The following is a 24,134-nucleotide window of genomic DNA, read 5'->3' on the forward strand; positions in this document are numbered from 1 at the left end:
TAGGTGGCTTCCTACGTAATATTTTTTCTGTGACTGTGTGTATGGTTAGGTAACTGCTTTCGTCAGACATGAGCAAAGCAGCAACCTAACGCCATGGCTGTTGAATGTGCAGAGCTGAACTAAGGGCACACGACCTTGAGTAGAAGGATCAGTACCCCACAAAAACATAGTCCATCAGAAACATGCAGAGGGATGGCAAATGGCTCCATCTCATGTCAACTCTGATTGGGGGCTGTGGCTCCCTGGAGCGCTGGGAGAACTGGGAGATCTTTGTGCAATCTTTCCTGGTAAGAACAGTGGTCAGTGTCTGCACACGTCCATGTAGCTACCATCCCTAAATGATCTCATATCTGGAAATGTTCACTACAGTCTATGGGCAAAAGAGAGAATATAAAGTCAGAAAAACAGATGGTATTGCTCTATGAGAAAAGGTCATTTGTGATAAAAATATTCATATTGCATAACCAATCAGTATGCAAGTTTAAATATGGACTTTTTTAAAAAAAATAAACATTGGAAGACTTGTTGCATGTCTGTAGAAGTGCTTCTTTAGAGCAGAGGTTCTGATTCTGCTGTCTTTATTCAGGCTGGACTCCCAGAGGTCTCTGATGACCTAGGTTGTCAACATAGCGAAATTTGTTTACAGGGCGGATTTCACAAACAAAGTTTATGATAGAGGAACAGTTTATGTGTAAATAAAATGATTGAAATTAGAGCTCTGTCAAGCTACTGCTAGTTGGTAGTTTATATTAATTTTTTCATGGAAGCAAACTTGCCTGGAACCACAAAGGCTATAGAGATAAATAGTAATTTTATCAAATTGGATCACCTTACACCCAGTGTTGACATTAGGTTTCCTGTGGGTTGGCATGACTCAGAAGATGAGTCCACATATTCATTAACTTCTGCAGAAACAGAGCCGAGGGAATGCTACTAACCTGCCCAATGAAGTGAAGTCTCTGTTCTGACTGTTTGCCTGTTTCCTCCCTAACTCTCAAAATTGACACATTTGACCAAGTTTAGTACTATCCTAGTGCTGACCAAGATTTGTGGTGACACTGATTTGTGTTTCTGTCTATCTTCTTGAACAAGAGGCCACCATATGAATTCCAAAGAGCATAGCAGCCATAACTTAAAAACATAGTTTATTGAAATTTGACATAGAGGAAGAACATATGGAGAGAAAGTATAAGAAACTATGTGCACTATATAGATGATGTATTATAAAAAGGTGAAACTTATGTAATTTTCTAACCAATGTCGCCCCAATAAATTTCATAAAGATAAAAAAAGAAACTACAGTATAAGAGTTAAAAAAAAGATAAATATATAAAAATTGAGCCTTACTAAATATTCTGCAAGCATTTACATATCCTTTCAGAGGCTTGTTCATTTCACAAAATGATCAGCGGGAAAAAAACCACAATTGGAGCAGAGAAAATATTTATTAAAAAAATTGACAATAAAAATATAAAAATATGTATAAAAATTAAAATCTGTGGTAATTAAATTAAACTCAATTTATTTTTACTAAGTGATTAAACCATGAAAGACATTTAGCTAACTAATGTCGGAGTCAGATTAAATGGTGAATAAGAACCACTCTTATCCTAGTTTAAAACCTAATAGATGGGATGAGGCATTTGTACAGTGTGCATCGAAAAATTTGAATCTCACCCTCAGGCTTCCAAAAATAATTTGTATAATTTAATTTCATCTTTTGTTTTTAAACCCTGATGTAGCCACTTCAGTGAAGTCCAGTCTGCTTTTAATTTGTTGATCTTCAGAGTGTGCTTATTAAAAGCTATCATTCACTGTATGACCCTACATTTCTCATATGTATTTTAATGAGATTCTTTTGTTGTTGTTGTTTTAAAGTCGCATTTACTTTTTTCTCATTACAGAGATAGGTTCCGTACTCATAATAGGGTTTTATAAGTGGGTATGTTTCTTTAGAAAATCTCTCTGCTATAATCCTGCAATCTCTTCAGTCTAAGATATCACAGTGGGGAAATTCCCTGCTCAGTTTAAATCTGGACTCAGCAAGGTGGATGCATGAGACTCCAGGGGACCCATTACCCGTGGAGATTTGAAGAACAGGACCACAGGCCACCAAGATACAAGTCCTCTAAAACCGTGATTTCTGGAGTAAGGCATTTCTAAGAGGGCCAGATGCCGTCTCATCACTTGTCAGTTGCGAGGCCTACTGTCATTTTCTGCCAGGATTGTGATGCAATGTGTCCTGGGGTCTTCTACTGAATTACAAAAATGCAAGAAAGGTGGTGTGTTCAAGGAAGACACAGCAAAGAGAAGAAGAACGACATTAGAATAGCAGTGAGCTTCCAGGCCAACGGGACAGGCTTGATGGAAAGCGCAAGTCATTCACTTACCTCTTTTTGCCTACTTTGTTATCCTGCTCGTGAGAGGCCTTGCGTGCTTTGCAGGAGTTTCACCATTTCCTTATTCTGTTGTTTCTTTTCCATATCCTACTATACATCTATTTTTTTTTCTCTTTTGACTATATCTGAACAGACTTAGGATGGACTCTGCTCAACTGGCCCCTCTGCTGCTAGACTTTTATTTTTCTTTCAGCTTTCAGTTGAAATATCTGTCCCCAGGTCGCCTTCACTAAGCTCCCCCAGCCCGACCTAAGCTCAGGGACCCTCCTTTGGGTTTTCATATTATTTCTGTCATAAATTTGACCATATTCTTTTGAAAGTATGGGCATGTCTGCTTTAGACTGTGGTCCTCACGGGGGTAAGGACTGGGTTTATTCATCTCCTTATTCTCAGGACCTGACGCACAGCCTGACACATTTAGGTATCCCACTACTGTGTTTTGGGTTGATCGCTTCTGCCCGTTTGTCTATCTTCCTTCCTGTACTTCATCACTTACCTTCTTTGGCCCAGACCACCTGAAAAGAGCCACACTGGTCCACAGTCTCTTCTGCTGCCTCTGCCAGCCCTCACATCCTTTGTTTTGGCTCTTGAATCTCAGTGATTTACTCCTGCTGATACTAGGGCCCCACCCATCCCTTTGGTCTCCCAGAATTCAATTTATTCTAGCTCTGTGCCTTTGAATGCAAAGGAATAATCTCCCCGCAAAGAGCTGCTAGCAGTACTACACTCATAAGTCATGTTTTTGACAAATGTGTTTTGCTTTTTTTTCAAAACTTCTCCCCTTCTCCCACAGCTGCATACTTTACTTAATTGGAGAAAGTGTTGTATGTCACATTTAAATCCTTCTAGTACCAGTGCGAAAACTTATTATTATTATTATTTTTATTCCTGATAACATGTTAGGAAGGTACAATAATATTCCCATTTGTCCCCTTCTTAAAATGTAGCATCTAGGACACAAATGTTGAAATCTGCCTCTAGATAAATTGGGGAAATGGAAGAAGTATTGGAAATAAAGGCAGAAAGGCTAACCCCAGTGTCTTTTCAGCTCAGTGGTTTTGTTGTTGTTGTTGTTTTGTTTTTCTTAGCTGTGTTGTTTTACCAATCTCTAAGGAAATTTATATTACATCCAAAATCAGAGAAATCATAATTCCATTTCTCTGAATTAACAAGGAACTAGGAATTAGTTTTTTTCTCTCTCTCTTTATAGCCCCAGAAGCTCCTTTTCAGTTTTCTTCTTTTGGACCAACGATTTAATGTCTTTTTCTTTCTTTCTGTGTAATTACTAGATTTAACTTCTGAGTTCTGAAATATATATATATGACCTGTGTAAAGGAACTTTTACAGCTGCTTATGATCTAATTTAACTTAAGAACTTTATGCTTTAACTTCATACCATTTGCTAAACTTGACAGATCAACTTCCTTACTGCTAGGGTCTTTTCATTTGAGATTTTTCAGTGTGTTTTTAAATTTCTGTCTTATTGGTTCACTTTTCACACTTTTCTGACCAGGCTCCCAATTTTCTTTTCAATAGTATGGTCAACATGACTTTTACCAACAAACAGAGAGAATTTTTCTTTCTTTCTTTCTTTTTTTTTCTTTTTCTTTTTTTTTTTTTGTATGTGAGAAGAAATAAAAGAAGAATTCTTTTTGTGGGAAACAATAAAAATTTTGAACCTTTAAATTGTCTTTGTAGTTCCCATTGCTTTATACAATTGGGTGATTTTTTTTTTTCCCCTGATGACAAAAATGTGAATTGTCCCTAAAGTTTTTGTGAAGAACAGAAAAACACAAAGAACAAATGATCCTGATTTTGTCATCGTGATAGTTTTAGCACACCCACTTCTGTCATCTTCTCTCCTCAGGCTCTCCCCTTACACCCCTGCAAAGACTGCTTCTGGTGATCCTTTTCCTTGAGTGTTACTGAGCTAAAAGTTATTTATAGGGCTTCCTGTTGCCCAGATAATGCCAACATCAGCATGTCTTCCCCAGCACAACTTTTGAAAGTGCAGGGTCATCATCTGACAAAGTTGCAATAAAAAAAAAAATTTCCATTAGAAACCCCCAGATTGATCTTACCTTTCATATCTGCCAAATATTGTGTAGGGCAACTTTCTTGGAAATATCAAGCAACTCGATTTTTATAGGAAGTTGTTTTGGATAGGAATACACTAAGCTTGTTTCCCTGAAATTAAAATAAGCATGGAACTAGATTACTGAACATAAGAAACTGGTCCCTCCAGGATCTGGTGTGGTTTTGAGGCATCTGTGGGCTGTCCTGCTCTTAGTCTGAATGAATCTTCTTGCTAGTGGAGGTGCTGGAATAAGAATGCATGAAACCCCAAGACATATTTGAATCCTGCTGGGGCTGGGGTCACCTGGGCATACCAGCATTTGTACAGAAAGTGGAAAGATACTCTGGACCAAACCCTGGCAGGGTAATTGGAACAATCTGAGATCCTTAGATCTCTGATCCATCCCAAAGGGATGAGGACCCCACCCCTCCCATGCTGATGATACCCACTAGCAGCTCAGACTCCACAGATCTGAGAGGGTGTGAAAGAGCATATGTTCTCCTGCCCCATCCCTTATGTGCCAGCTGCAGCAGCTGTGATTTTGGGGGCTGGAAATTTTCAGCCCACCACCCCACCCCAGCCTCCATAAGAAGCTGGGAATATTTGCAGAACTCTACCAGGCCAGGTGTCTCAGGCCTTTCTGAAACCATGGCCAAGCTCTTCAATGCCCCCACACCTCCCCAGTACCCCTTTGATAAAAAAAATAAAATAAAATAAAGGCTTTCATTGGAGTCTGTAAGATACTCTCAAAAGTCTGGATGCAGTGAAACCAGAAAAGGGAGTGGCTGCAATCCTAGGCCATTCTTGCTTGGGTTTTTATAACAAACAAGCCACACTTCTCCTTTCTGTTTTCCTCCTAAAGTGAGTGGGTTTCTTCTCACAGGCTTCTGTTCCATGGGACACTGGCCATGCTAAGCTGTTTTTAATGTTCCTAGGATAACTAGATTATACAGAGATGCCAAAAAAATGTCTACACATTTTAAGAAAGGAAAAAGCTGTATTAAAATGGTAATACTCAAATATGTCGATAACAAAAGATGAATACAAGTCGTGTGTATAGATTTTTTTTTGGCACCCCCAGCATTTATTTCCATTATTGCATAATAATTAAGATTAAACTTGATCAAGTGTTTACCAAATGCTAAGACACTGCTTTAAGGACTTTAAATGTATTAACTCCCTAAAGCTTAGAATAATCCTATGGCTAGGTAATATTATCTATACTTGAATGGAAACTGAAGCACAGAGAGCTTAAGTAACTTGCTGGAGGACCATGTGGCCGGTAAATGACAGAAGCAAGGCTTAAACATCCAGCTATCTGGGTGCTAAGCTCAGGTTCTTAACCGCCCTATCTTCTATCTCCCAATAGCATGAGTTGCAAAGAATCTTTAAAAAGTCTGAATGAAATACTTGGTTCCCTTAACTTATTCCAGGAACGTCTTCCTAAAATTCCATTTACTCAAGGCTAAGGAAACAATACAAGGGAAAATCCAGAATGAAAAATAGCCCCTTTCCCCCCTTTTCATTCACCTAGTTTAAAACAAAACAAGACAAAGCTGGGTTCCCATATCCTGGCATCTGTGTGCCAAATTGGGGTTCTCTTCTATGGGTTTTCAATAGTAAAGGAAACATATGGCGAACTCCTGTGTCCTTTGATGAACCGAATGCTGTCGTCTGAGCGTGATGTTCCAAACAATCATCAGACAAAATAGGTACAGAAGAGACTTTTGAGATGAAATAAAAGTTTGAAAAATGCCACTAGAATCATAGCAGAGCCTTTGAACGCCTTTGCAGAGAACGTATCAAATAACATTTATGGAAATAATGATTCTGAGTTCCAGATGTGAAAAAAAAAGTGGTTGCAAATAATGGGGAATTTATGGTGTGTTGTGGTTAAAGCAAAAGATATCTGATGTAATATATTTTAAAACCTTTTTCTTCTTTGACCCAAACCCAGAACATGTTATAAGCCTCTTATATTTTCCTCATTAGCTATGGATTACGGCCACAAAGCAAGGGGTGAAAGCTGGGACATTCTTCTGGTCTGTGTAAGTTCCTTTTCTTTTGTCAAAGTTTGTAAAATTACAGTTATGATTCAATTTATGAAACATTAATTCAATTTTGTTTAATTTCAGTTGTATGTAAAAGTACTCGAACGTTTGAATATTTTATGATTCAAAATAATCCTCCAGTTATTTTTTTTTAGAGGTCGTCTCTCCATCCTTCCTCTCTCCTCCTTTTCCTACCCTTTCTTCCTCTCCCATCTCTCTTTTTCCCCATCTTTTCTTAACAGAATGTAAGGAAGATTTTTCTCTTCTTCTCCTTTTCATTCTTTAGGTTTTTCTGTGCCTGTTTATAAGTTTTGGGTAACTTGCCATCCAGGGAATGTATATTTCTCTTAGACTATTTATTGTGGTTTGCATTATCATTTTCTGTAAATATACGATAACATGCTATATTTATCTGGGTTTACAACTTTAAAAGTCTAGTGTGGTCTCAGGTGGCTGATATAGAAGTCTAGAGATTGGATATTCCAGACAAGAGACAGGAGAAACCTCTGTTTTTATCTCATTTTCTTTCACTGAACTCCAGGATTTTCCTAGTCAGAAACATCGGACCACTTCCCCACAGAGGTGATGTAGTAGTTAGTGTTCATAAAACAGAAAAGACTTACCTAATGAAAGTGTAAACATGTTGATTATTTTTAAGGCTCTTTAGTAAGAAAAGGAATCTGTTTCAACTTTCATGGGGATTTCGTTCCCACTGAGATGTTCTTTCCATTTTTTTTTTAAAAACCACCTAAACCTGTTTCCATGTTTTCCTCATATTCCTTAACAAAAATCTGACTATTCCGTAATAGTAGTGTGCTGACAGCAATCACAGGTTTAAATTAATCCAGAATGGTTCTGTCTATATTCTCCACATTCAGGAATGAAAGTAGCTTTTTCAGATTTGAAGGGCTAAGTTGAAAATGGGTTTGGTGATTTAAAGTTAAGACAGAGTATCCCTTTAAAAGTTTTCCCCCCATTCCCCACTTTTTTTCAAGAGATTTTCTGAATTGAGAACTAAGTTTGGGTATGTTAGACATGACATGGTTTCATGTAAATGGCGTGTCAATTTACCAATTTAATTTTATGCGTTACATTTTTTAACCCTTGACCCTCATAGATGCTTATAGAAGTGATTTCTTCTGCTCTACAACCTGCTTCCTAGCAAAATGGAGAGGAGCCAACAACATAATTAATACTTAGTTCCACCCTTAACCCCCAAAACTGCTGCAAAGTTTCATTGAAAAGGCCCAGTGTTTTGGTTCTGAATGGCAATTTTCTCCACACATTTCAAACCACTTATAAGAAGGTGGCTTTTGTGTGCTCCAAAGAGATCTATAGTTTGCTTTGCTTCTCAGACTATTATTCTTGTATCTCTATATCTTGGAAGTGACTTGGGTTCATTTTATTTTTCCTTACTTTTAAAAATATCTTTTTATAACTTAAAAATAAAAAGAAAGTAAAGGTCAGACTTCCAGTTATCTAATGCAATATATATCAAGGAAATCTATACATAGGACATTCTGAAACATTTTAAATTTAAAACCAAATTCAAACCGTAGACTTAGAAGGCTATCTTGTTAGCATAGTTCTGTACTATGTTGATAATTCTGCAACCAAGAATTATTCTTGCTTTTTAAATGATAGTATTTCCTTCCACAATCAGCCTTTGCTGATGCTCCATTATATGCTTTTGTGTCAGTTCATGTCCGAGGGCAGTAATTCCCTTTATATATGAGTGTTTAGATAGATTGCTGACCTTGGACAAATGATTTAATCTCTCAATAAATTGATGGCCTCATCTGTGAATGGAAATGGTAATATCTTTATCATAGGGTGTTGTTAAGATAGAATGAGTGAACTTATTTTGAAATGCTTAACATGATACCTAGTACATCAAGAACAACCAATAAATGGTGTGTTTTCTTAATCACACTATCTCTTTCAACATTGACGAGACAATGACTATATATGTCCTAAGGTTATTTCTTCTCCTTTATCACTAAATACCTCATCTATTCCTTCTTTTTCCGTTCCTCCTTTTTTTTTCTTTGTTTTTTTTTTTTTGACCATGTCTAATGTACTAGGTCTCGTGACAAATTCTGTATTAATCAGTGATAGTACAGGCAGCAGCATGAACCCCATTTCCCATTCTGTTTGAACATACGTTCTTCCTTTGTCAGATTTGTTTGTGCTGACTTGAAATTGTATTTCAGACACTGGGTAAGAGCCATTCATGTCTTTTTGGTCTGAGGTTATTTTACAAAGATAATCTAGAACTCCTAGGAAGTGTAGGGACCACTTTGTCCAATACCTCATTTTTGAGATCAGAACACCAAGGCTTAGAGAGGTAAAATGTTGGGCCCAAGGTGACACTTAGGATGAATTTACATCTTGAAGTCTTTACACACACACACACACACACACACACACACACACTCACACACACACACACTCAGACCCCTGTCCAGAAAATGATAATCCCCTGCTTATCGTTCCACACACAGAATGGTGTGGACTCCTCCATGAAAGTCGTTTTGGTAGGAGTATCTTGTCTATTTATATTCACACAAATGCCTTGAACATAATAGGCTTTTAACAAATACTTCATGAATGATTGCACCATCTCTTTGGACCTGTGAATCCAGTATCTACTGATAAAAGCTAACATTTTTCTGAACTCTTTCTCTGTGCCAGGCCCTATTCTAAGTGCTTTGCATGTATTATCTTTTTTAATCCTTACAACAACCTTATGGGATAGGTACTATTATCACCATCATTTTGCAGAGGCACAGAAAGGTTAGGTAACTTTCCGAAGTTCATCATCAACACATATGCAGTCAAGATTCAAACCCAGGCATTCTGGCCTCAGAGCTGTTATTGCCTGCCCTGCCCCATCCTCCCACACTCGTCAAGCACCCCATCCAATGAAGGCATTTAAAGGGTGAGCATTCAGGGGTGTAATAGCTTGTATTTTTCCATTAGCATCAAGTGAGTTCATTGGAGTCCATTTTTGTGACTTAACACCAATTACATAAAATAAGGCAGATGGTAAGTAGGTAGTGAAGTTACAGAAAATGAAAAGGCCACAGTATTCACTTTTTTTAAAAATTAGGAAAGAATTCAAAATATGTAATTATTTTGTTCAGATACAGGAGATTTCTAAGGCTGAAGAATTAAATGCCTTAAGTGATTAACCTGTCTTTGCTATGCCTATTTCTTATTCAGTTATAGGATATAATAAATGGGGTCACATGTATTCAATAGCATTGGAATTTATTTAAATTAGGACTCATTTTATGGTAAATGTGATTTTCTGGGCTGGTAGGATAGTTTTATCCAGAGAGGGAGCCAGAAAAAGAACAAATCCATGATTTAGCTAAAGGCTGGTGTGGGTGGGGCTGGGGATGAGAGGAGGCTGCTTCATTAGAGCTCTTGCCACCCCTAGCCTTCTACCTTGGCTCTGAAAATTTGTCTTTCTCTTTGTTCCCGCTTGCTCATGTCCACCAAGAGTGGCTCTTTAAATGGCTCACCCAATAGCCCATGATAAATTTTTAGTAGAGGTTATTTTTTAGAGCAGTTTTAGGTTCGCAGCAAAACTGAGCGGTAGTTACAGATTTCCCATATAACCCAGCCCCCACACATGCACCGCCTCCCCCATGATCAATATTCCCACCAGAGTGGGACATTTGTTATGGTTGATGAGCCTACACGGACACATTATTATTGCGCAGATGCCATAGTTTGTACTAGGGTTCACTCTTGGCCACAATAATTTTTACTAACCACAAGTAAACTTGGGCTTTAGATGGAATTCATCATAAACATGCTGTAATGCCTAGTCTTGGATGGGGGAGCAGAAAAGCCTGTTGTGCTCCTTGTTAGGAAAGTATTAAGCAAATTGCTCTATAAATAAAGATATCACTCAGCTTTGGAGCATCTTAACATAACTCAGCCCAGGATACAGTGCTATCGTGTTAGCGAGAGCTCTTAAAGTGAATACCAGATTTAGGGTAATTATATTTACAATGGAAGAATGAGACTTAAACACAAAAGTCATTGTGGATGAAGATTATACCCTTTTTGTCAGTCACATAATTATATGTACCCATTCCTGATAGATTTTTATAGAGCTAGAAGAGAATTTCAAGAATACCTTTCTAAACCCCTTATTTATAAAGGAGGAATGTAAGTTTCGGATTAAATCATGTTTCTAAAGACATTTAGCTAGAGACAGAATGACAAAATTCTGATCATTAATAAAAATATGATTTTCTTTAAGCATTTACTGTGTGCTAGCACTATACATCCCCTTTGCCTGTTTGGTCTAATTTCATTCCTACAACCAAGAAGTTCAGTGTGCCTTGTTATCCTTCTTTTACTGATGAGTAAACTGAGGCTGAGAGAGGTGAAAGAGGCTTAAAGGTCAAGAGAGGTCACAACACCTGCAAGAGGCAGATTGGGGTTGTAAATCCTGGTCCCTCTGTGGCCATAACTAATAGCTTTACCCAGTAAATGGCAATGATTGCGAGCCTGGGGTCTTTTCCTCATTTGACTGTGAATCAGAGTTTCCAGTCTTATCCTCTGTGGCAGAGGTTGAGCAATATAATATGTTGCAAATGGAAATGGAAGTTTAAACACTGATTCAAGAGGCCCTTATATGAAGTGAAAACAGATGGTGGTAAATAGAGAGCACTTGGCCTGGGTGTAAGAGCAAGTGCTCATCAGGCTGGAGTTTGTGGAAAGGCAACCTCCCATCATGCTTTGCTTGTTATTACCCTCCAGGGTCATCCCTCACGAGCGGAGAATATTGACAATACTGCAGTGGCTGACCCTGCCAGACAATGAAAGGTATTTGTTTCCCTCTCCCTGACTTTCTTTTTTCAATATATTTTCATCTTAGCTTAAAATTGGGTGAAAAACTAGATACACTGTGAAATAGAAGTGTAACCAAGGTTCAGTATTATTAAGTTTTGTGGTTCTCAGCCTTAAGCGTTACTTCCCTAAGAAGGATATAATGGACATATGTGATTGAGGACCATTTAATTCCGTGGATTACTACAGCTGTTAATTCTGGCCACTACAGCAGAGTTTAAGGGAGTTCCTGGCTTTGATAAATGAACCAACAGCATCCCAAGGATGGGGAAGCATTAGGACTGATTTTTCAGTTTAGTGGAGTTGTTCTCTCAGGCAGCAGATTGCATAGCCTGGGTGAATGGTCACTGTGCTCTATTATTTTGAGGGTCAAAGACCTGACTGAGTGTGTTCAGATTTTTCTTTGTGACTTTTGATTCCTGAAGATGGTACCAGGCAGTTGCCAAACTGGGGGCGGTCTGTGTGTGGGAGGTGGGGTGGTAGATGCAATAGAAAGAAACAACCAAAACAAAAACAAGAAGACTTTTTCGGTGTGATTTTAAAATGGTAAGACTATAGTGGTTGGTAGATTAATTACTTTGATTTGAGAAGTTTTTTTTTTTTTTTTTTTTTTTTTTTAATGTGTAGGGATACTGGTATTCTTTGTTATTTGTGGTTTGGGGGAGATTCTGAACCTGTCAATTTTCTTGTAGGCCTTCGGTCTATGCCTTCTATTCCGAGCAACCTGATTTCTCTGGACACAAATATGGCCCTTTTGGCCCTGAGGTTAGTAGCTTATCCTCCACCTGAGCAGAACCTGTGTCCCTGGGCTACCTGACTTACTGACCTCATTTCATCAAGTGTACAAAATCTCTTGAGTGTATGTATCTGCAAGGTTTATACATAGTAAAAGAATTGCAAGACTAAAAATATTTTTATAAATCTTCAACATACTTGTTTCTCTTACAGGAATTTCATTTCCAACTGATTTGATACTCATACTTATCCTAAAGTTGGTGTCCATGGGAGGGTACAGTCTAGCCCTGCAGGCATCAGTCAAAAGGTGAAGGATCCGGCAGCGTTGGCATTTGCCATCCCTGGGATAGGAATGGAAAGGAATCTGGAGATGAAACCTGCAATACAAAACATTAAACTGACTTTCAGCTCCCTTAAGATGATTATGACAGAGTAGGTCAGCTAAGTAGCGCTAATAGCCTTAGCAGATACAGTTAACGGGGCATGTTATAGCAATGAACACTTTTTTATTTGATAAATTATGGAAACCATCACCACAATCAAGAGTATGAACATAGCCATCACTCCCCAAAAGTGAAATGAATTCTGAACTGAGAGAAATACAGTGTTGAATGAATCTGTTTAGCAGAGTAGTGTGGCACCCTTTATCAAACACTAAAGAATCTTGTAGAAGACAATCTGTTTGTAAGGTAGTATCCAATGGAACTTCAAATTCAGGACAGGAAAGGGATGGTAATGTTTTACTATGCCCCTCTTTCATTTAGAGATGGAAATCTTCCCAGCATTTTGGTGTGATTTTAAAATACTATGGAATTTGTAAATCTAAACCTCTTAATATTTTACATATTTTCCACCACTCTTATTAGGGTGGGGAGATCTACAGCAACATAATAAAACTTGATTCTGGATTAGAAATAATTTGAAAAACTCTTTGTTGATGGAAATTGCCTCCAATTCCCTAACAGGCCACGACAACACTCTTGGCTATAATTAATCATTGTATTCCGCATAAGGATGAGTAGGAAATACAGATAAGTATTATACAGATAATACTTGGTTTAAGTATTTTTGAGTGCAATGCAGCATGTTTAAACAAAGGCAATAAACACCAAGGAGCCATAAGAATTTTTGTCTGAATGCTTTAACATTAATCCAGTGGTGATTTTTGTAAGCACTGGAAAACTAATGGCTATTTAAAAACATTCTTAGTTTGCCTTAAATCATTGAAGTCATGTAAGTCTGATGCTCTTTTTCCTCTCCCTTTGATGTTTAACCAGTGTTGCATGATTATGGAACACAAATGATAAAATGAGATAAACATCTGCATGCATGAAACACAAATCTTATTCTTGCCAGAGCAAGCGTGGCTGTTTTATCTTTAGGATGACTTTCTTTGAGATTAAAGTGAACAAAAGGAACCACATTATTAAAATGTTAAAAAAAAAAAGAAAAAGGAAAAAAAAAATCTCTAAGCAGTTCCATGTGCTCTACTCAAAGGTTCAACTTTGCATGGGTATTAATATACCCCTAATAAGCTCCATGGCATAGGCAAAATAAGGATTTTGGGGGCAACTTAGTATAACCATTTTTTTAAAAGCAGGAGGCTGATAACTAAAGAGGTAGGAGCTGTTCGAATTGCTTGTCTGGTTAATGAATTTACAGATAGGACCTCCGGACTTCTGACTCCCAGCCCAGAGTTCTTCCCAGAGAACCATTTAAACTACCTTCCATCCAGGAGATAAGCAGAGTCATCAGTTAATAACTATTCACATCATACAGAGCATTTTCTTTATGTCAAAGTTCGCTTTTTATAATACAGATGAGGTACAGCTCTTACAATCCTCATTTCCTTAAAAGTTATATGGCTCGGCATTAAATGTTCTTTATCGATGAGCATTTCTGCATCTCTAACAGGTGTAGTTCAGTTATAATTAGTGAAAGTGTTTGTGTGTTTTAATCAAGAAATAAACTATTACAGTTGATATTCAATATTATATTAGTTTCAGCTCTACAGCACAGTGGTTAGACATTTACATAATATTGAATGTCAACTGTAATTGAAAAATTTAAAAAACTGTTAACACAAAAATAAACTAAAACTTTTTTTTTAAGTGCTAAGGAATGATAAATGAAGTATAATATAGGATGTTTTAATTTGCTGTAATGATAGTTCTATACTCAGGTCTGCTCATAAATATATGAACTGATTTTGTCTTATAGTATTTATGAACTAAGAGTTGGAAGTCTTCATTCTGTGTTCTTTTTAGTATTAATATTTCTTGTAACTGGGATATTGTCACAGACCTACTGGGTGAAACATTCTTGATTAGATATCTTGGGATGTATCTCCAGTTATGATAACCTGGTAACCTGATCACTTTCTTCTCGTAATACAAGGGATATTTTCAGATTCTGACCGTTTCACATTTTGTTCTAGAAACCTTATTTTTACTGAAATAAAAACAAAATAGTTTAAACTTTTAAAACACGAAACCAAAGTAAGCCAGCAAAACCTCTCTTCTGTTGTAGAATTATTGGTTTATAAACCTGTATATCCATCGTTACATTTATTGTGCATGTAAAGATTATACTCGCTGAAATATTGTTTTTAAAATCAGTGCCATGTTACCCTTTCCGTCTCACGAGAAAATATCTTGTATTTGAAGTTTAATTGCAATGATTCAATCTAGCAAAGTGTTGTGTGCTGTGGAACACAGTTGAAGTTCTACTTTCTTAGCTTAATATTTGAGTGTACTTTTTTTTTTCCAGGACAATTCTCAAAGGCTATTTAATTAGATGATCAAGCATTGGGCTAATAGTTTCAAGAAATGGTGGATTGCTCCTGGTTTCGTAGTGTAATGGTGAATGTTGAGAAATATGCTTGCTTGTGATTTTTGGCGCAATCTTTTTCTCTTTGACCTTCTATGCTTTCTCTGTGACCCCTCATTCGGCTGCTCCTCTGGGCCTAGAGGCAGAGCTTTGGCTGTCTAGTTACTACCTTCAGATGGCAAAATATCCTTCTGAAAAGCAGGGAAATTTGCCCCTCTATCTCCCATCCTTTTAACCTCAGGCTAAATCTTCTAAAGTCAGACTAAAGTATGGCTGGTCAGTGAAAACTTAGCTTTCGTCTACTTCTAACATTAGAAGAAGGAAATATATGCAATATAATCACTGGATGAAAACTCGTTTTGACTAAATCCTATGTCTCCCGCTGCTCCTCTAACCTGCTGCAATCGGAAGGGCCTGCCTTCTGAGTCTTGGGAATGTTGAGGTCTGTTGCAAATGGCCGGGTGTCTGACGGGCAGACTTGAGCGCTACCTGAATGTATTCGGCGACCATGAATTGGGAAACTCCCTTTTTCCTTTTGCTTGTCTTCTTATGGAGAATTGCTTAAAACTAGAAGCATTTTTGTTTTAAAAAAACAGAACCCAACCAGAGTCTGTGGGGCTGTGTCTTTCCATCGCTGTGCCAGAGAGAGAGGATGAGACAGAAATGGAAGTGGCTTTGCAGTCGCTTGCTCTGGAAACAGTGAAACCGCATGGCAGGTGGCCTCCTTTGTGGATACACTAACATTGTCCCTCCTTCTGCCCCTTCCTGCATCTGAATGATTCTCTGGATGGTCCCACCGAGAGAAATCAGCTAGGTAGACAGCAGAGCTTGCTGCTTTAATTCACCTTTGCACCATCAGCAAATCAGGGGCCTGGTTACCTCCAGCATTTGGGAAGTCCCAAAAGGTTGTTTTACTTACTCAGGTGGTATCAGCCTGTATTGCTCTCTAGATTAAAAAAAAAAAAAAAACAGATGCGTAGTACTGCCATTGCCCCCTACCCCCCAAAATGGGGTTCCTGATAGAAAGAATGCAAGTAGACTCTTTTCTTGATATGTATACTAAGAGGAAGCGATCTCAATGACTTTGTTACCTTATGTTACAAGAGAATTTTTTCAAAGTTCTATTTATGGTTATCTCATGGCTTAGAGCTGTCCTGTACTGGAAACCTAAATTATCAGTGACACATTTTCTCTCCTGCTGAAAGTCCTGATTCGTGGAAGTACATTGATGACCAAGGAGGATGGCTTATTATTGATGTTTTAGTCTATCCTTGGTTGTAAAATTTTTCCTGATCCTTGCCAAAGAAGGTGACAGTTGCTTTGATATCATTGGTGGTGTGAACAGATACCTGTCAGATTCTAAATTGGAACCACCCACATGGATCCCACTGTTACCTTGAAATGACCAAGTGGCTAATATTCTACTTAGTTTTCAGCTAGTACTGTATAAATGGCTAGCTTTTCATAACCAAGGACCAGTCTCACCCTAATGCAAAAATTATGGAATGCAGAACTCTATGTCACCTTCAGGTGTACCCATAGTCTCCTCAGCCCAAAGAAACCTACTTGACTAGATCCACTTAAGTTATATTCTTGTTCTCAGTGAAGACGCTGACAGCAGAATCATGATCAATTTAGGGGGCTTCTCTCTATAGAGACCCCTGAATAATATCTCATACCCACTTTTTCCTCACTTAAGGAGGCTTAGTTTTTCCAACTAAGACTCTGCTGACCCAGATGGCAAAGTGTGAGCTTTGTTCTGTGACCCAGAGGGACAGACGACTTCTGAGTCCCGACATCTCTCTCCGCCAGTACAGGAGAGTAGTTATGGCTTACCTCTTACTCCGGCTAAGAGACCTAAGAGGAAGGTTACCCCTAAGAGGAGACAGGAAAGACCAGTTGCTCCTCCAAAGAAAAGAAGAAGAAAATTACATAGGATGGATCATTATGCCGTGGAAACTCGTCAGGACAAAGTAAGTTTATCTATTGTTCCAAAGCTTTGTGGCGGGCAGGTGTGTTGAAGGTTCCCTTCAGTGCTTTGGTTCGAAAATCAGCTGAATACGTTTCAGAAAAACTCTGGCGCCTCATCCTTGGCTTTGAAGTCTGGAAGAATTGGATACTTCCGAGGGTAACACTGATGTGAAGACCTCCTGAACTTTCAGCGAGACAGGACAAAAGAGGCTTCTACTTTCTTTAGAGTCAATTACCCTACAACTAGGATTCATAGTTAGGCTTGAGTGACTGACTGTAAAGGAGACCATGGGCTTTGCTTGCATGTGTCCACAGATTTGTTACAATGGTTTGTAGCCTTGGTTCTTGAGAACAACTAAGCAAGGTAGCTGGGGGAATCCTCAACAATAATGTAGATTAGAACTCAATAGAAAATTGACTTAAAATTGTGGTCAGTACCTTCAGAATTCAGAAAAGGTCTTAGATTATAGACAAGGAGATAGCTGAGACAGAAGGAAGAGGAAACGGTCGGTAGATGGAATCGTGTGTGCTTTCAATTAGAGATAATGAGTAACGTCTAGTCTTTCCAGTATATTCAGACCAGCCTCTAGGTTGTTAATTTTCTAAAACCTTCAGATACCTCTAAGGCACGATCTTATTTATGATTGTCTGAACTAATCACTAAGAAGAAAGCTAAGGATTTTACCTGAGTTATCCTGTTTAGTAAAGGAAAATAAGTCATTGTCAAGGGTTGATGTATGTTTTGTATGTGGTATTTCTTTGTCTAAGCAAAGATCTTAGAGGAGAGCAGTGTTTTCTCAGAAGCAAATACCACTTAGTCCTTCCTCTGTTAGTCTCTTCAGATTATGCTGCATGGATCATTCTGAAACTTTCATTTGTGATTTCCTCTTTGGGATAGAATTTGAAATACTGACCTCTGACATGAAGAAAAATAAGTTTACAATTGACTTTACTGATGACATGATATGAGGAAAGGTTTTGATTAGCATCTGAGAAGATGCTAATGAGAGATAATATTATGTGTCTGAATGAAAAATGATATGCAGATCCCTTCTGTTCTTATCTCAGTCATCTTGTGTGTATGTGTGTAATTGTAGCTAAATTGTAAAATTCATCTAAAGTACTGTTAAGTCTTTATCTGATGTTTCCTGAAAATCTTTCCAATGGACAGAGATGAGAGTGAGAGGGGAGATCCCTAGTATATGGGAGAATTCATGCTGTTAGAAACTTGCATTTGAAGCAAAAAAATGAGAGATGGATTATGTTTCTTAGACTTTGGAAATGTTCTTCAGAGAACCGAGTTTTCATTTTTCATTAGGCTAAATAAGAAATCTTCTAGAACAAGTTTAGTGGTTCACTTCTGTTTGTTAGGAGTCTTATAGATTCTTATTTTATTCAAAGTCAGCTTGAAGGGGACTGAATTGAGAAACAGTAGCTTGTTTCTCAGAAGAGGTTCTTCTATTAAGAATCTTTTGTTCTCAGAATTGACAGTTATTTGGAACATTAGATGCATTGCATTGTGTTAATGATGTCCTAATTTAACATCCAGTGAAGGTTACCTTTTAACCTCCGGACTGCTTTTGATTCACTTAGCCTCCATCTTCTTGCCATGGTTCAAAGCCTAATGTGACTTCACCTAGGGAAAAAGAGACTTAAGTGATCCATTTGACTTTCTGCTCAGTCTCAAAATTCTTGGATTTAAAGACCATTATTACATTAGAAAGGCCATTTTGTCTCTAAAAAATTTTTTTTTAAAAATTGATCTTAATATTTCTGATAATTTTTATATCAAAGTATCTTGAAGGGGATTGGATGAGGAGTGGTTTTATGCTCCTAAAAGAATACAAATAAAAATGCTTAGACCATATTTCCATTAAGAATGGCAGGGAAATCTCCCTAGACAAAGCTCTGCCTCTGGGCCTGAAGTTTTCTTTCCAGAATGTTCTAGGAGTAGAAGATCTGTGGGAAAGTGAACGAAAAAAAAATCTGCAGGAACTAATTTGCTCCTTTTTCCAGATGACAAATCCTCTGAGGGAAATTGACAAAACAGTGGGGCAATTAATGGATGGATTGAAACAACTAAAGCTGCATCGCTGTGTAAATGTCATCTTTGTTGGAGACCATGGTAAAGCTTTGTTTCTTCTTTGCTAATAGGATAGATTTATAGGTAATGTTTCTGATGTTGAGGAAAGGAGCCCTTTCCCCTCAGAATCCCAGGTTGTGTTCTTCACCTCCTGCCCCTGGACTTCTGGATAGAGAAAGAAATCAATCCATGACTCAAAACTGTAAGATCACCTGACCTGACGCTGACTTCATTTTGAACAAAACCAGGGACTTCCTGTATCTTCCTATTCTTTGCAGGAAAAGCCTTTCTATACAAAATCTGTCTCTTATTAAAGTTTTACAGACTATTTGCTTGTGATATTCATAACTTCCTCTGCGAACACAATGTACCAGGTAATAATACCCCATCCCTGATAGCCACATCCCCAAAAGGCACCCATAGAGTTTATGTGGCTAACAATAAATCTAAATATGATAAGGAGGTGGAGACATACGATTCTTCTCTCTGGCATATGAGCAAAATTAGTTCCCTGCATTCACAGAGAGAATTCAAGATGAAAACCAGAGGATCCTTCTTCAGTAAAAAAGACTGTTAAAGAGAGGAAGAAGCAGTTTAGGAAACAGTTTTTCTAAATCACTATATAAAGTAGAAAAATTCATGACCCCCGTTTTGAGGTGATCAAGAGAGTCATAGCATTATATGATTATAGAGCTCGAGGGGGGACCCTCAGAGAGCATTCCTGTTTCACAAGTACTCAGACTGAGTTTCAGAGAGTGCCTCCTGCATTCCAGAATTATCAAATTGAAATAGTGACTCTGGAATATGGGGCTCCTCCCTCCTAGGAGAGAATTTGGAAGAGGGAAATTGATTGACTCTGGTGGTTCTGTTAAGAACAACAGACAAATCTTCCTAGTGAAAGCTCTGCTCTGGACTTGAAATTTTCTTTCCAGAATGTTCCAGAATATTTATGAGAAGTGTTTTTTTTTTGGGGGGGGGGGTTTGTTTATCTTTCCTTTTATTTTATTTATTTATTTTTTTTAAAGCTGTGGGACTACCTTGCTCTTTTGCAAGGACTAAATTTGACTTGCTGCAAAATCATGCTCCGTGAGTCTGACTTGGTGGACAGCTGCAGATAGGACAAAAATTTGGAGCATGTGGCACAGCTGATTCAATTGAAGTTGCCCAGAGGGGTCAAGAGCAGTTGGTCACAGGTTGAAGCCAGATGTCTAAGTAGATGGGTCCCAATGAGTCACATGCTGGAGCATTGTAAAAGTCTTGCATAGGTAGATTAAAAGCTTGTCTCGCTAGTATGTAGGCTTCTGAGATGTGTAGATCGCTTTGGTTTTGGTAAGTCACAGCATCTCTTAACTAAAAGGTAGTATGTCTAGTGTTTCAGAGCCTGTGCTTTGGAGTAAGAAAGAGTTACAGTAGAATTCAAATTGTACTGCTCCACTTAAGAGCCATCTGACATGGTACACGTTATGTGACATCTCCACGTCTCAGCCCCCTCAATCTGTAGGATGAGAACCCTAGCGCCACCTACACAGTCTGCAGGGTGAAGGGGGAATGATGTGTCAGAAGCACATCTCAGATGGCCTTGGAAAGCAAGAGAGATAGTTCACCATTGGGGTGGCATCAGTGACTTCCTCGAAATGTAACAAATGGAAGATCTTTCCCATCTTCCATTAATATGTATTTGGAGACTTCCCCTTCCTGGGTTAATATTCTGCTAGAATATAGTAGCTGTTTATTGTTTTTATTTTTCTTCCTGAGAATGTAAATGTTAAAATGCAAGGTATATAACCCTTGTGCTATGTTTGGATATGTTTTTTTCCTCTCTCTTCATTCCAATTTGTATTTAAAAAAAAAAGAAAAGAAAAAAGGTGGGGCTCTGAATCTGGGCTCCCAGAAAGTGATAATTTGAATTTTACTGGATTCAGGCCACTCTGGGTTATAATTCTTTATTCCAAAATCTTAAACCATCCTTTACAGAATCACTTATTTTCCCCCTCTTGAATTTTCACATATTGGATTGTGCAATGCAATATATTAAAATTTCGTAGTTCCCATGTCATCTCATAAATTCTGAAATGACAGTAAAGGTCACTATCAGCCTTCGTAGTCTGGGATTCTAACACTTGAATTTTTGTTTTTATGTATTTATTTTAAACATTAATCAATAAATTTTCCTTGATGGGGGCAGGAAACAAATCTTGGGTGGGGGAGGGATATTTATTGGTTAAAAAAAAATTCCCTACCTAGCTAGAAGCTTTTTGTGTTCTAGTTGCTAGCATTCAGTTTTGACTGATTACATTGTTTACAACTTGTTTTCAGCTTTATTTTGTTTTTCAGTTTGGGTGGTCATTGGGGCTGACATTTTTCTTTCTCATCTCTTGTTCCCAGTACTGTTTTGTCAGTAACATCCAAGGCCACCAGTGGAGACAGAGTGAGGACTGGTGATTATGTACTCAAGTCAGGAGATATATTAGAGAGAGAGAGTTGGAAAATGACATTTTGTAAAAGAGACATGGAACTATATATTCCAGTTATTTACACCACCCCCAGCTGGGAAGAGTTTGAAGCAATCTAGGATTTTTTTTTTCCCTAAAGAATAGATCTTTTTCATAATGACTATGTAAATAGATTTTTTTTTTTTTTTAAGATTATGGTTACTTCCTTTGTCTTGCTGTTCTTGCTGAATGACTTAAACTGATAACTGCAATGATGCATTTTCAACCTTCTAGTGCTACAAGATAATATGACTAAATCAAAGTCTGGTGAAAAGATGATATAAAGAAGCACATAAAATTGAAAATCAAGTTAAAAACTTAGAGAGCTTCTTGCATGAAGCTGTTAAAAATGAATTAAAGAGATGCCTGGATCTTTAGTGTCTGTGTTAAGATTTTAATTCTAAGATTGCCTGAAAATCCTTTTTTCTTTTTTTCCTCTTCCTTATAGGAATGGAAGATGTCACATGTGATAGAACTGAGTTCTTAAGCAATTATCTGACTAATGTGGATGATATTACTTTAGTGCCTGGAACTCTAGGAAGAATTCGATCCAAATTTAGCAATAATGCTAAATGTAAGTTGAATCTTAAAATACTAAGTTGTTAAAATGGTAATACACTGAAATAGGTAAGGCCGTGTTCTCTGAAGCTTCCCTGAATACCTGGGTAAAAATCCTAGCTCTGCAACTTCTTAGCTAAGTGACCTTGAAGAAGTCATTTAAACTCTAAGCCTCAGTTTTGCATCTGAAAAATGGGAATGATAATAACAGCTACCCCGAAGGGTTGAATTTATACCACGTAGAGTGATTCCTGGCACATGGTAGCATTGTATAAATATTTGCTGTTGTTTTTATCATGTAGAAAACACACTTAATTTGAGACATGTGTATAACCATAAACTCTTGTTTATATGAGAAGAACTTTTCAACAAGATGTTCTGGCTAGCTGTTTAGCTGAAGCTAGGGAGTCCATGATAGGGCTGGCAGAGCCACACTCAGACCCTGAATGTTTTTAGGCTTCCGCTTGAAGGGGACTCTTTACCTTTATAAAAGTGATTGACAGAACCCAGGAGGAGAAACTATTAAGCCCTTGTGAAGTGGCAGCTGTTTTGAACGAGTAGAAATAAACAGGAATAATTTTATCACTTATGTTTTACACACTCAGGTTATAAGATCCCACTGACAAGAACTTGAATTTATGAATGAACATGCTTTAGGGGCTGACCACCTAGCTTTTGAGAAAGGTCCATATAAAATTATTGGAGACATGCTGCATTTTTTTGGGGGGGGGGAATGCTTTAGAGTTTTTAGCCTTGGGAATAAGAAACCATTGGCACCAAGTGTAAAGCTTTGGAAAATTAAGTTTTTCCCCAACTTCGTTCCTGAGTCAACACAAATGGGAAATGTTCCAAGGTCAGCTCCAGGCAACGCTGCAAAGTAAACAAAACATCAGTGTTTCTGCCTTGTCTGTTTGATGTTCCTTTTGTCCTCCATGCCCTTCCTTCTCTGCCCACTTGAGATGGGCACCTCCCTTGCCAGACACAGACTGCAAGTGCCTATGGCACCCTCTTGATTTAGTTTTGCATTTTAGGGCTTCTGCGAGAAAGCGTTTGTCTATTTTGAAAGGTATGTCAGGCATCAGGAAATGTAATGGGGGGGTTGTTTTGGGGGGAAGAAACACTTCCCTTGGGCCAATGAAATAGTAACTATGAAATAATGAAATGTTTTGTACTTTATAAAACACTTTGTGTATGTGATTTGATTTTGTGAAAGACCTTAGATCCGGTGGTGGAGAGCACAGACAGTGGTTCAGGATGTCTGGGTTCAAACCCTGGCTCAGCCAGGTGCTCGGGGGGACTTTGGGGGAGCTGTTCAACACTCTGGGCCTTGGTTTCCTCATCCATAAAATAAGGATAGTGGGGAAGAGTAAATGGGGCATTGCATATCCCTTCGATTCATGTTTGCACGTAGTCAAAGCTAGATAAATTTACTCATGACGATGGTGTCTTGGTTCCATTGCTATTTCAGCTAGGTATATACACCATCCTATTTCATCCTCCCAAAAGCCCTGTGTGATACGTGTTATTATGCCCTCTTAGAAACAGAAGAGATCAAGGCTAAAGAGAGAGGTGAAGGAATTAGCTCAGAGTATGACAACTAGTAAGTAAGTGGCAGAGCTAAGATTTAAGCCCAGATTCTCTGGTTCTTAACCACTACCCTTGTGCTGGGGGCCTCTTACTCTCATGTGTCGTGGGAGCTGTTAGCATGAGAGGACCAAGCACTTCAGAATTGATGGACGGGTGTCCCACACATGGATTCAGGCCTTGGTTACTTCCTAGTAGTTCTCTGGGATTGGTCTGAGCACGAGATTGCCCCACGCTCTTTATTACTATTCATTATTGAAGAACATGACGTTACTCTCTTTGGTCCTTTTGAAGACTGTGGTGTGTGAGGCCACAGAGTGTAGAAGTTCAAAGCACGGCTTGCTCAATCAGAGTGCTGGGGTCCTGGGGTGTCAGCACCCCGAACTTTTAAATGCCCATAGAATTCTAGCACCTACTTCCCAGAGTTGTTGTGAATGACCAGAGAGAAAGTGGCTGGAAAGCTCTTACGGATAGACTATACAC

At 38.2% G+C, this 24,134-nt stretch overlaps 1 protein-coding gene across 1 annotated transcript in view; it reads left to right on the top strand.

The window, feature by feature from the left end:
* The window catches only part of ENPP2 (ectonucleotide pyrophosphatase/phosphodiesterase 2), a 97,811-nt gene that overhangs the window by 45,472 nt on the left and 28,205 nt on the right, over nucleotides 1-24,134 (top strand). Inside the window, 5 exon segments of the mRNA XM_081070896.1 lie at nucleotides 6,469-6,524; nucleotides 11,310-11,375; nucleotides 12,092-12,164; nucleotides 18,951-19,059; nucleotides 21,958-22,083. Coding sequence (XP_080927022.1) covers nucleotides 6,469-6,524; nucleotides 11,310-11,375; nucleotides 12,092-12,164; nucleotides 18,951-19,059; nucleotides 21,958-22,083 — 430 coding nt within the window.

This window comes from Rhinolophus hipposideros (genome assembly GCF_964194185.1).
Source record: "Rhinolophus hipposideros genome assembly, chromosome: 13".
NCBI lineage: Eukaryota > Metazoa > Chordata > Mammalia > Chiroptera > Rhinolophidae > Rhinolophus > Rhinolophus hipposideros.